The 12500-nt window shown below is 45.3% G+C and overlaps 1 protein-coding gene and 1 long non-coding RNA gene across 4 annotated transcripts in view; one reads left to right on the top strand and one right to left on the bottom strand.

The window, feature by feature from the left end:
* The window catches only part of gask1a (golgi associated kinase 1A), a 22435-nt gene that overhangs the window by 2392 nt on the left and 7543 nt on the right, over positions 1-12500 (top strand). The window contains exons 1-3 of one of the 3 annotated variants that reach the window (XM_078253662.1): positions 4745-4884; positions 8043-9125; positions 10198-10635. In XM_078253662.1, coding sequence (XP_078109788.1) covers positions 8133-9125; positions 10198-10635 — 1431 coding nt within the window. In that variant the 5' untranslated portion in view covers positions 4745-4884; positions 8043-8132. Of the gene's footprint in view, positions 1-4744; positions 4885-8042; positions 9126-10197; positions 10636-12500 lie in introns of those variants that run through there. The other 2 variants (XM_078253661.1, XM_078253660.1) reach the window with 2 other exon arrangements.
* Positions 2506-4011, bottom strand: LOC144519057 (uncharacterized). The gene is made up of 3 exons (XR_013502071.1): positions 3939-4011; positions 3306-3458; positions 2506-3080 (listed from the first exon to the last, which is right to left on the bottom strand). It is a non-coding gene; the product is annotated as an uncharacterized LOC144519057 (long non-coding RNA).

Below are 12500 nucleotides of genomic sequence, written 5' to 3'. Positions count from 1 at the left end.
AGAGAAACACAGTCAGCGAGGGTGATAAACAGACTGACATAAAGGCTGGAAGAAGTGTTGTAGCACAGCAGTGTTTACACCTCTGAGGAAGACTTTTACTGTCTGTTTCTCTCCTTGTTTTATTGTCACATTCAATTTTACACAGCAAAACGTAGTGAAATGTGACCAAAGCATTTAACCCATCCTAAGCATTAGGAGCAGTGGAACACTGTAAAGCAGAGCAACCTGGTGTTCAGCGTGTCACGCTCAAGCACACTTGGACATGCGGACAGGAGGAGCATGTGTAAAGGTTGTATCTGCAGGTGGCAGTGAAATATCTGAATATGAAAAAAACTAAACAAGATAGAAGGGATAAGAGGAAAAGTATCTGAGGTAGGAGAAGAAAGGTGCAAGGGGCAAAATCTGGATTTAAATGCAAAAAAAGCTGAATACATTTTGTGGCGTACTAGTGGGGCCTAATGTTGCCGTTGTTTGTTGTACTGTCCGTCAGTCAGTCCATTGGTGCCTGTGATCTTTGTCCTTCCATCGGGTCGTCTGTCTGTCTGTTTAACCAACCCGATTATCGGCCGTCGGACAGTCTGGTGAGGTCAGTGACTGGAGTCTGTTGTGTTCCGTGCCTTCGTCAGTCGGAGGAGCTGTCAGCGTTCATTAGGGCCGATTTGACTTGGTGAATCGGCCAGTGGGCAGTCGGACTCCATGACCAATCTGATTGGTGGAGTGCTGACCCGGAAATGATGAGCGGGATGAGCGTGACGAACGCCTCTCAAAATCTGAGGAAAATCTTTTAAACTGATCTTTGTCGATCTGAAATGATCAACTGCATGGCCTATTTCTCGCTTAAAATGTTTTCAGAAACACGTTTCGGTTAAGTATTTTAGTACAATATGAGATCGATATAAATATGTGGTCAATGAAATAATAATAATAATTTACTGAGTTATGGAAAAGGGGTAGGATTAAATAAGTGTATACTTCTTCCTACTCCTTTTCAGACATGTCTATGTTGGCTAATGTCAGAGCCTTAAAATGTCTTGTTCAGCGTTGGATAGCATCTCGCCAACCAAAGCTAAGCTAGCTAGCGCTACGGTTAGCTGATAACTTAAGGGAAAAGCTCTGTATACTGCTGGACATGCTGACGAACGGCACCAGTACCATCCATCCATCCATCCATCCATCTTCATCCGCTTATCCGGGGTCGGGTCGCGGGGGTAGCAGCTCCAGCAGGGGACCCCAAACTTTCCTTTCCCGGGCCACATTAACCAGCTCCGACTGGGGGATCCCGAGGCGTTCCCAGGCCAGGTTAGAGTTATAATCCCTCCACCTAGTCCTGGGTCTCCCCCGAGGCCTCCTCCCAGCTGGACGTGCCTGGAACACCTCCCTAGGGAGGCGCCCAGGGGGCATCCTTACCAGATGCCCGAACCACCTCAACTGGCTCCTTTCGACGCAAAGGAGCAGCGGCTCTACTCCGAGCTCCTCACGGATAACTGAGCTTCTCACCCTATCTCTAAGGGAGACGCCAGCTACCCTCCTGAGGAAACCCATTTCGGCCGCTTGTACCCTGGATCTTGTTCTTTCGGCACCAGTACCTGAAGGGCCTAAACCACCGCTGGATGACTTGCTGCAGCGGTTTAAAAAATCGCCAACTTTCCCTCTTTAGCGTTTAGCAGCACCATTGAGACCATACACAACACTGGCTTAGCAGCGTCATCCTGCCCAGCCCCGCCCTTTTGTCCCAATATGGACACTTCTGGCTCCAAAATACCAAGATGGCGACGGGCAAAATGCCAACTCGCGGCTTCAAAACGTCAGTCCACAAACCAATGGGTGATGACACTAATGCATCTTTGGGTGACCTGCATAGTCATTGGCCTTCAAAGGGACTAGGAAGTGAAGAGGCTGTGGGTCTGGCTGCTATGATAGTCTTCATTGTTACTTACACTGTCATTCTGGCTTAATTGAATGTCATTTGGCCCCTGCCCAAATGAAGTGTGTTTCTTGTGTGTCAGCAAATGGTTTTCTTTTGGCCGCCACTTCTCTGACTCTCATGCTGCACCTTCCTCTCAGAGAGAATGGAATGTGCAGTGTGGAACAGCTTGAACCACACTCCCATTGCAGCCATATGGAGCAACGGTTTCTATCAGAGCTGAGATCTGATGTCTGGGCTTCATTCTACACACAGACATGAGGGACATAAAGCACTGCATCCTCTTTTCCTTTGTCAAGTCTGTTCACTCACAACAAAGCTATTTAACACAGCTTTTACTTTCCGAGCTGAGGTTGGGTTGGCACTCTGAACAGAAAAAGATGCCTGTGGCTGCTTGAAGCACTGATTTTATTCTGAGCGAGGGCAATGGAAAATGATTCAGATGGATTTTAGTTTAGAAATAACTAAGAAAGGCCTCTCCAAAGACATAAAGAGCGGGACAAACCTTAAATTAATCACCGCTGATTGTGGTGTGATTGTAATGAAGTGAGAAGGTCAAAAATGATGTAGTTTGTCTTATTATAGTCTTTTATTAGGAGTGACATTACACACAATAACTCATAGATATTAAGGGATTAGTTAAAATGCTGCTTGTGACTATCTATAAACCTTTCTTATGAATTGTATTACTATGGAAACTTGATGCAGGATGTCATTGCTTCAGTTTGAAACAGATGGTTTACACTTGTCCACTTCATGTATAATTATGTACTAAGCGTGCTATCAATACTTTGGACAGCAGAGATATTGTACATTTTTTAAGATTCTTTTTTGGGGCTTTTCCGCCTCTAATGGACAGGACAGCTTAGTGAGAAAGGGGAGAGAGAGGGTGAAGACATGCAGGAAATAATCACAAGTCGGACTCGAACCCTGGACTTCTGCGTCAAGGCATACACCTCTATGTATATGTGCGCCTGCTCTACCAACTGAGCCAACCTGGTCACGACAGCAGAGATATTAATTATAAACTGAAAGTGTCTGCTCCGAACAGCAGCAAGGTGCTGCCGTCTGACGACTGAAGGAGTCGAAACATAATGATGTCATAATCACCAGGCTGCACTCTGTAGTGGGCTGCATGAATGTAGAGAACGGTGGGCTGCAGGAAAACATAAATACTGTAAATAAAGAGTGGGATGCAAGTGCAGGCAGCAGTGACAGCATCCATGATATATCTTAACTATGATTTCAACCCAGTACCATGGCTGAACACAAAACTCCAGACCGGCCCACTGGGAATTCTCCCCTGATTAACCAATCAGGGCCTGCACAAATGAGTGAGTGAAATAACACAGCTCCTCTGCTCACTCAAGTGTACCCATACCATGTCCATGTGGTGGAACTCCTCTTCCTCCTTTTTCCAACCGGTGTCAGAGATGTCTGTGTCCTGCGGCATCTGGTAGCGCAGCAACTCGTCTGCAAGCCGGTCCTGGTCTCTTGGGTCTTGGAATGGGAGCATCTGGTGAACATATCTGGACTAAGACAATTACAACGAGACAACTAATTAGAATGACAGAAATATTATCAATATGACATAACTATTTCTCTATCCAAATAGTATGAAAAAAGCCCTCTGCAATAACAGTAACAGTGAACAGAGGAGAAGCAGCCAGGACGGCTCTCATTTCACTCAACAGGAAGAGTAGTGTAAGGTTTCTTCTTCAGGAAGCATCACTGTGGAAATCATTAGATATAGGCATATTCACAGGACTGTATTGAAATACATAAATCCTTGTCCACCATACGTGGAAATATTTCTGTAAGGACTCACCAGGTGGAGTCCATACTGTATGCTTTCCTACGCTTACCAATGTGTTTTCTTACTCCACGTATGTAACTGCATATTACCAGCTGTGGGAACATTCATTCGTGTGTGTGTGTGTGTGTGTGTGTGTGTGTGTGTGTCTGTGTGTGGTGTGTGCGTGCGTGTTGGGCATGTTTGCTGTTGGGCTCCTACCTTATTGCTTCCTTCCTCTCTCCATCGTAGCTTTCTGTATTGATACCACGTCCTCTTGTCTGTTATAGCTGCGATTTTAATAGTATAGCTCTGAGCTGCGTCATTGGTGCAATGCATGTGTGATGCAAAGGTGCAACAAAATGGCAGTTCGTAAGTGAAGTAGCCTTCCTCACATTTTATCAACTGAATAATTAATCAGTTCATCGAACATTTGAAAAACTAGTTAACAGATTAATATTTTGCAGCGTTGAAATGAAAGAAATGGTTTCGATGATTCATGATTTAAAGGAGAATCTGTCATCCACACGTTTCCCTATGAGTCTTCAGTCTTCAGCCTTCTGTTTATTTAAACCCGATAGCTACAGCAGGATAATGCTTTCCCCTCTATATTGCAAAACCTATATTGAAAATACAGACATTTTAAAATGAAGTAAGATGTCCCCTATTTAAGGAATGGTGTAAAGTGCATGGCGCAGGTGCATTTAGGGCATGTCCAACTCCACTTTTGGTAGTTAGACGGCGCATCACTAGCCCTTATTATCTGAAGAATGCACCCTTTGAATAGCAGGAAAATACTAGACTAAATACTAATAATAGATTATATTATAGAGATAGGGTTTTGTTGATCAGTGGAGCAATCGCTTTCTGCAGCCTCGAGAGCAATGCGCCTAACCACACCTCATTTTAAGACCAATGGGTGCAGTGCATTTGCAATAACGTGGGCGCTGGGCATGAAAATGACAACTGCACCGGTCTGAAACTAGCAATGACGCGCTGCGCTGTGGGAGCCGAGGACCTTTCATCCTCACCGCCATTTCCTTCATTATTTTCTTTGTAGAGACATTGAAAGGAATCAGGCTATTTGGAAAGCTCAACTCTTTTACTTTTCATCTTTCATGGGTTTTCATCATCCTCAGGCTTAAACACAGCAGGAAATGAATCAACAGTTACGTCTTGGTACATCAGTTTGCTTTAGTTGCTTTGCTTTTTTCATTTCTTTTATCTTGGGTAAGGGTGACGGCTAGAAAGCACTTTTGGTATTACCATAGAGGGTTGTTTGGGTTGTTGTGAAGACCTCCAGCTGGTATGTTTTAGCAGCTTCAAGTCCTTTCTCAGGGGATTCAGTCAGATGAATACACTTTGGACAAACTCAATGTGCTTCTCTCTTTAAACTGACTCATCACTCTCGGCCTAATGCTGCATTCCTCCCCCGCAGCCCTCAGCTGGGACAGAAGAAAAGGAGGAATATTAAAAGAAAAGGAAGAAAGAGCTGTCAGACAGCTGGCAGGTGTGTGTGTGTGTGTGTGTGTGTGTGTGTGTGTGTGTGTGTGTGTGTGTGTGTGTGACCTGCTGGTTCATGTCCTCTGTTGGCCGTTACCATGGCTCTGGGACTTTACTGCAGAGACACTCCTGTGTCAAACGTTCTCTTAATACATCCATGGTGTCAACACACTCAGAAACACCAGGCTTGGACCGTAGTTAGCGATGCTCAGCCGTAACAAGTGAGGGAGGTAACACATTAATATGCTTTATAATATTAATATGTAGTGACTCACAGATTTTTCGTCATGTCAGGTCTCAACACAGAGCGCTTTATGTTTTTATGACCGTGTTGAATCTTGGTGAGAATCACTGAGACTGGTGTTTGCTCTGACAGAAGTGTCTGGTCTTGCCCTGCAGTGGACAGGTTTTAGGGGGCTTGCTCAGGTTGCAACTAACTTACTACTATCTAAAACCTTAAGATATTCCATTTACTATCATACATTACATAGCAAAATCATCAGATCTGAGAAGCTTGACCCAGCAAAGGTTTGGCATTTCTGCTTGAAAAAAATAATTGGAGCAATTAATTAATTAATTATCAAAATTGCCAATTATTTTCTTTCCATCGACTAATTGATGAATTAACGAATGGTTGCAGATCTAATGTCCTGACAACAAGGGCAAACAAACAGAACCAGATGATGTTAACTGGAGTGGAGTGAGGCCAGGCAGGCAGTCGGGCTGTAAAATGCAACCCAGTGATGTGAAATATAAAAAGCCATTTAGAGGACAGTAGAGGCTGCCAACCCTGCCAGCAATGATCCAATTTATTCAGTGTCATTCACAAAAGGCTCACGCTAAATGAAGCAATCATCAGTAATTATTCCGTGACATTCACTGGCTCCATGTAGCACCTCTGGTCGATGGGGACTGATTAGTATTCACTGTGAAGCCTTTTGCAAAGCACTGGAGCTGTTTTTGCAGACGTCCACCTCATGGAACTACACTGGTAAATATATTTTTAAGTGTTACACATACATCCGTATGTATGTAACATACATGTGTGTAAATGCTTCACATCGGGACCCCACTGTGAAGTAGCCGTCTCTCAGCACAGGCAGCCTAGTGCAGGGGAAGAACACTGGGATCCTTTCACAGGTGGACGGATCGGGGAATGTTGTTAACGGCTCTGAGATGGGGAAGACCTCTCAAGGGTCCGAAACATTCCTTCACTCTGCGTTCATATAAAAGCAGGACAGAGAGGGAGAGAGCAGCTCCTTATCCGGCTCGTCTTGAGGAGAAGCGGATTCGCTTCACTCCACAGCTCCGGATTCAAAGCAGGGCATTCAAATGGAACTGCACTGTTTGCTTCAGCTTTCAGTTGATCGTGTTGTTTGGGCATGATTCCAGTTAGTTGGAATGAAAGGAAGCTTCGTTATAGGGATAAATGCTCTCTGCTTCCTCTACTGCTGTTTGTCTTTCCACTGAACATGGAGTGCAGGCCACCCTGTCTGCAGGGAAAGTGTTGGATTGATAGTTTGTGTTCAGACGGCTGCCGTCACATAGAATAAGGCCTCCTGCACACTGCCTGCGTGGCGTGAGCGTGTCAGCTGCGTGGCGTGTCCGTTTTTATTTCGGCTCCCATGTTAACAGGTTAGAGCTTACACACTGCCTGCGTGACACGCACGTCTCAGGCTAGAAATAGGACCGCCGCCTATTTTTCAGGCGACATGCAAGCATTTCCAGGCACAATAGAATACAAAAAGATGTTTATATGTCATTTTGACACAAATACATATTAATAAATGACTTTTTGATGTTTGAAAGTCTCTAGATATAAATGTAATTTAAAAAAAAATAATAAATAATTATCAATTTTCAAATATTGCACCTGTCAATACAGAATGAAATATTCTGTAGCCTATTTTGCCGTCAATACTGCCGACGTCGTCTTTGCTGTAATCAGATCAGTATATAGTTATGTTTAACGTGAAGTATACTGCTTGAGTGCAGTAAATCAATGGGAAACATCCATGTGTACAGACAAGGCTAGCAGCAGCAGCAGCAGCCGCGTCAGACACGTTTCTGGTGTGTAAAGACAGAAAAATCCACACAGCCGCCACGCAACTGACACGCAACAGAAACGCCACGCTCACGCCACGCAGCCAGTGTGCAGGAGGCCTAAGTGTTGCTGTAGAGGCTTCTTCCAACACAAACCCTGGAATACTCAATAATACTTCTTTCAAAGGCTTCATTTAGCTTTTATTATTTGGATGTGTCATGTACTACACAGCCTGACTCCACAGTCAATCAACAAATTCCTAGAGCACACTCACTTCTATAGAGCCTGCAGTGAGTGTACAGCGAGCCACGTTGGCCAGCGACAGGCTACTGTGTGATATACTATGGCTTTCTCCTCGTGCTGTGCATTACGTTCACAAGGCAGCACTGAATTATGGGCACGTCACAATCGTATTGGCCTCGGGTGGATCCATTTCTGCTGTGAGCCAGTGGAAACACAAGCTCCATATTCCAACGCTTACATATTCATTTTTGCAGCATGAACAGAATGTTTTCGCTCTGCTCCCTCTTTGTCACCACATTCCTGCTTTTCTCACATTTCCATTTTGGGTAATACACACTCAAAGGTCACGCACCACTATTGTGGTTTCACAGGACAGAATAATGTGCCATTTCTTCCCCCCTCCACTGCAGAGTGTGAATCCTGCCTGGAGCCAGCCTCTGGTTAACCCCCTCAGGAGTCTGCATGGTAACCATGGTCCTGGTGCTCTCTCTCTAATGCTGCTTCTCTCTTTCTTTTTGTCTATTCTTTTCTTCCAGGCCTGGCAAGTGTGGTCAAAACTGTGCTGCGGTCAGAAATGGCTGCTCCTCCTCTCCCCCCTCTTCCTCCTCTTCCTCACCATCTCTGTGATGACCATGACTCTCCCCCTTGCTCTGCCGCACGCTGACGCTGACTGGCGGTCATCGCGAGCCCTGAGCTCGGCCGGGGGGTTCAGACCCGGGCTCAGAGTCATGGAGCCCCTCACTCACAGGGCCTGGACATCCAGCATTGGAAAAGAGACATCTAAACATTCAGTGCCACCGAAACCTTCTGGGGACGCTGCTGGCGTTAACAAAAACAGCTTCAAAGACAGGAGTCACACAGAATTACACAGAAACAAACACAAAAACAAAGGCATTGCTTCCAAGAGAAAAGAGATGGCAGGCGCCATCCAGCTTTCAACCATCAATCAGCATGGTCGTTTCCCACAATTTACAGTCAACAGAACAGGGCCAAAGCATAGAATTAAGCCCAGCAACCACAGTGCTGTGGTGAAGCACGGGGCACAGACCTTTATTTATCTTGAAAGGAGCAGATCCAGCGCAGCACATTTTCCTGCTCCAGCAGAGAGCCTGAAGAGTGGCAGACGAGCTGCAGACCGACAGGAGGACAGACACTCAAACACACAAATACATGGCAGCCATACAAGTGCACAGCTGGCTGTGGAAAAACACAGACAAGCAACAAAGCACTCTGGGAAATTTGACAGCGTGGGTAAGGAGCAGCAGGCTGTGAAAAAGCCCTCCAGGGATCTGAAAAAACGCTCTAATCTCTCTGTTGATCCCTCTGAAGCCGAGAGGAACCCTGGGTCGTTGGAGCGTAAGAAGGCTTTGTCTAGAGCCGAGGTCGCTGCGGAGACAGAGGACGGCGGCTGGTGTCGCAGCTTTAGAGAGCAGGACTTCCCAGACGCTGACCACAGGAGGATCAGGATAAGTCCAGATCTGCGGCCTCTCCCCTGGCTCAGCGAGGATGACATCCAGAAGATGGAGCTCCTGGCTGGGGGAGAGGTGCTCAGTAAGGCCAGGGTGCCTGCACACGGACAGGTGCTCCGAGTGGAGCTGGATCCTCCAGCACCGCAGCAGGTACACTCCTCCACTCTGTCCAATCACATGTCACACAGTGTCCAACACAGAGACCAGGAGCTCTGGGCTCTGTTGGGACTCAACAGATATTAGTCAGGTCAATTTTATTTATACGAGCTTGTCTTTGCAACACATGACAGCCTCTTTCCCTCCACTCCTGGTTCTCCAGAAGCCTACTGTGTCACAGACAGCAGAGCTGGAATTACAATATGGAGAAACACAACCACAACACGAAGTACATGAAGCACATAATGTACATACCTGAATGATTGGAGAAACATATATGACTTTCTAATACTATCTGATTAATACTGCGATTGCAATGACTTCTGGAGAGCTGCATGGTGGCCTGCATATTATTAAATGTGTTGGGTTTTGTACCAGTCCTTATCACAGACTTGTTTCTACAAGAAATCATAAAACATGCTGATATTCATTTATATATATGTTTATTATTGTCAGCAAATCCAATGAAAAAAACAACAGTAATGTGTTGATCCCATGTGTATCCAAAGCCTGAACCATTTTATTCCTCTGAGCTATAGAGAGCAGTCCCACACACACACCGTCTTGCTGCCACAAATGAATCTGGTTGAGCTTGCTAAAAACCACAGTGTGTTAGCATATTTAACTAGGGTTAGAGCTGACTGCCACAGGCTAAGGAAGTCAGAAAGTGTGTTTTTTCTGGGATTTGTTGACAATAAAAAAACAGAATCACTATGAAATGATAATGCGAAACGGATGAGAGAAATAATGCAGACTTGATGTTTAATGTGTTGGTTTATACAATCCAGCAGGTGCCATGGGTCTGCTAAATGATTCGCATACTGTACAGAAATGATTGGAAACCAAAAATATAAACCTGTGCAGGTGCATTTAAAAATGGTGCGCATGTAAAACTCCCATGCGTTCCAGATAAGACAAGCTGTGCAGAAGGCTGAGGGCAGAGCTGGTGTTATTACTGGTGTTATAACTAACTGAGGCACAAGATATTGGCTGTGGTGTCTAATACTGAATGTTTTTTATAACTGAAACTAAATGTAAAGCCTTATATAGTATGTGTCCATCCCAGCAGCCATCAGGGCAGAGGGGTGGCCCTGAGCGTGCAGCTGGCCACAGACATCCAGAAGGCCTGGCCGAGCACTGCCAGCAGGGCCACTGCTCCCTGATCAAACGCCCTGATGACTGGTTCGAGGTGTTAGCCTTCCACCTGGACAGGGTGCTGGGGCTCAACAGAAGTCTCCCTGCGGTGCTCCGAACCTTCCACAGCCCTGTTTTACCGTACCGATACACCAGCGGCACCCCCCGGCCTGTAGTGTGGTGGGATCCAGATATTCAGCACCTCGCTGACACAGACAACGACCAGAACTCGGTGGCGCTCAGCTGGGCCCAGTACCAGAAGCTGCTGCAGGTCCGCTGTGGGACGGAGGCAGAGCTGAGGTCAGCGCCCTGCGTGGGAGTTCAGCACTCAGAGTGGGGCAGACTGGCTCTCTTCGACTTCTTATTACAGGTAAGATCACTTTCTTTCCTCCTCTAGGACAGAGACAGCCACCGACACGCATACGTTACATCATCTTTTAGTCATAGGGGAGCGGAAAATAACTGTTTGCCATCCGAGAAAAGGTAACTGGAGTCAGGATTGGTGAGAAAAGTGTAACCCTTAAATAGGGCTGCACGATATGAGGAAAATGTCAAATTGCGATTATTTTGACTGATGTTGTGATATGATTCACGATATTGGAATTTTTTGGATCCTCATTCTCATTTTCATTGAAACACAAATAAAAATGTACTATAGTCATGTAGTGTGATTTTTGCATGAATCTGTACCAAACAAAGATGTTTTCCTTTAGTCTGTAGGATAGGATTTGTAGGCCCAGGACGTCTCTGAAAAAAGAAAAATATACCAATGCTCCAACCTGCGATTGTGCAAAGAAGGCCAACCAACACTCTCATACAAGCTGCAGTGATGAGTACGAAAACTACAATTAGTTACAAATCTTAGTGCTGCATGGTATACCGAGTCCAGCATTTTAAGAGAAGATTGATTTGCATGCATGTATACATTTATCACCATAATCCAGCATTGACAGAAAAACTTTAGCCTACACATGAAAGCTATGAAGGCGTTCTCCTGAACATGGCCTGGCCTCTGGGCTCTTCCATAACCCTGCATCTCCTTGTCACTCCTCCTTTCAGGAGACTCTGGCTCTGCTTTGCTTCCTTTCCTTTCATAAGAGCTAACACTGCTTAATGACTCTGCATATGACACCTTATTCACAGTCTCATACCTCTGCACTTCCTTTGCTCGTTTTAGTACCACACATGCAATAAGTGTCTTTCAGTCTAATTAACCACATTCATTTTTTTAAGGATTTCTGTTATTCTACAGTCTTGGAAAAAAAAGAAAATTGAATCCCAAAATTAAAAACTGAATACCTACCCAACAAATAATATTCAGGTCCAGCCCTACTCTGCACTATGTGAAATACGTCTTAGTAAATCAGTGATGGGTAGGCTACAGTAATAGCTGCAATAACAGTGTTTGAACCCTTCGGAAGCATTTATATTAAAATAAATGAATATACCCTGATATATACCGTTACCGTCTGTGCTTCAAATTTGACTGTGATGTAAATTTTAGGCCATACCACCCAGCCCTATGATCATGCTCTTCTTCACATTTTGCATGTTTTCCCACATGTTGTGCTGTGTGTTCTTTGACATTGAAAGCCGACAGCAGCTCTGTTCTGCTCTCTGCTCTGCTCACAGTCTTCATTTTCTCATTAATTATATGTTATTTCACCAACAACCCATCCACTATTAATCACAATGTTCATGTTAATGACTCGATCCGTAGATAAACTGGTTGCTGGACGCGGAGTATCGCTAAACTCACGGACGCTAGCATGTTGTTTGCACGTTGCTCTCTCACAGAGGCTTGCATCCTGTCACTGATTATACAACCTACTATAGTAATTTAGTCCTGCTTTGTTCTGTCCGCACACTGAGACAGAATGTGTCCAACACGCATCTACAGTGTGTGTGGGGTTGAATATGAATAACCCATGAGGCTGCCAGAAGTCAATCCCTGTAACAGGGCCCGGCTCTAATAGGCTCTATTGATCTGCTGAGAGCCTCCCAACACTTGTTCCTACCTGCTCCCTCAACACCTCGCTGGGCTCTGATAGCAGGCAACCAAACACCAGAGGCACAGGAAGGACACAGCTGCACACACACATACACACACGCACGCACATACCTTCACACACACACACACACACACACACACACACACACACACATAGGGGAACTAAGGATAAGTTGACAGTTTGAGGGTAAGTTTTCTAAATGAAAGGTACACCACTCCACACA

This window comes from Sander vitreus, chromosome 6 (genome assembly GCF_031162955.1).
Source record: "Sander vitreus isolate 19-12246 chromosome 6, sanVit1, whole genome shotgun sequence".
NCBI classification, from domain to species: domain Eukaryota; kingdom Metazoa; phylum Chordata; class Actinopteri; order Perciformes; family Percidae; genus Sander; species Sander vitreus.
Note: the sequence above shows the minus strand (reverse complement) of the source record. Positions and strands in the feature narration are given on the sequence as shown.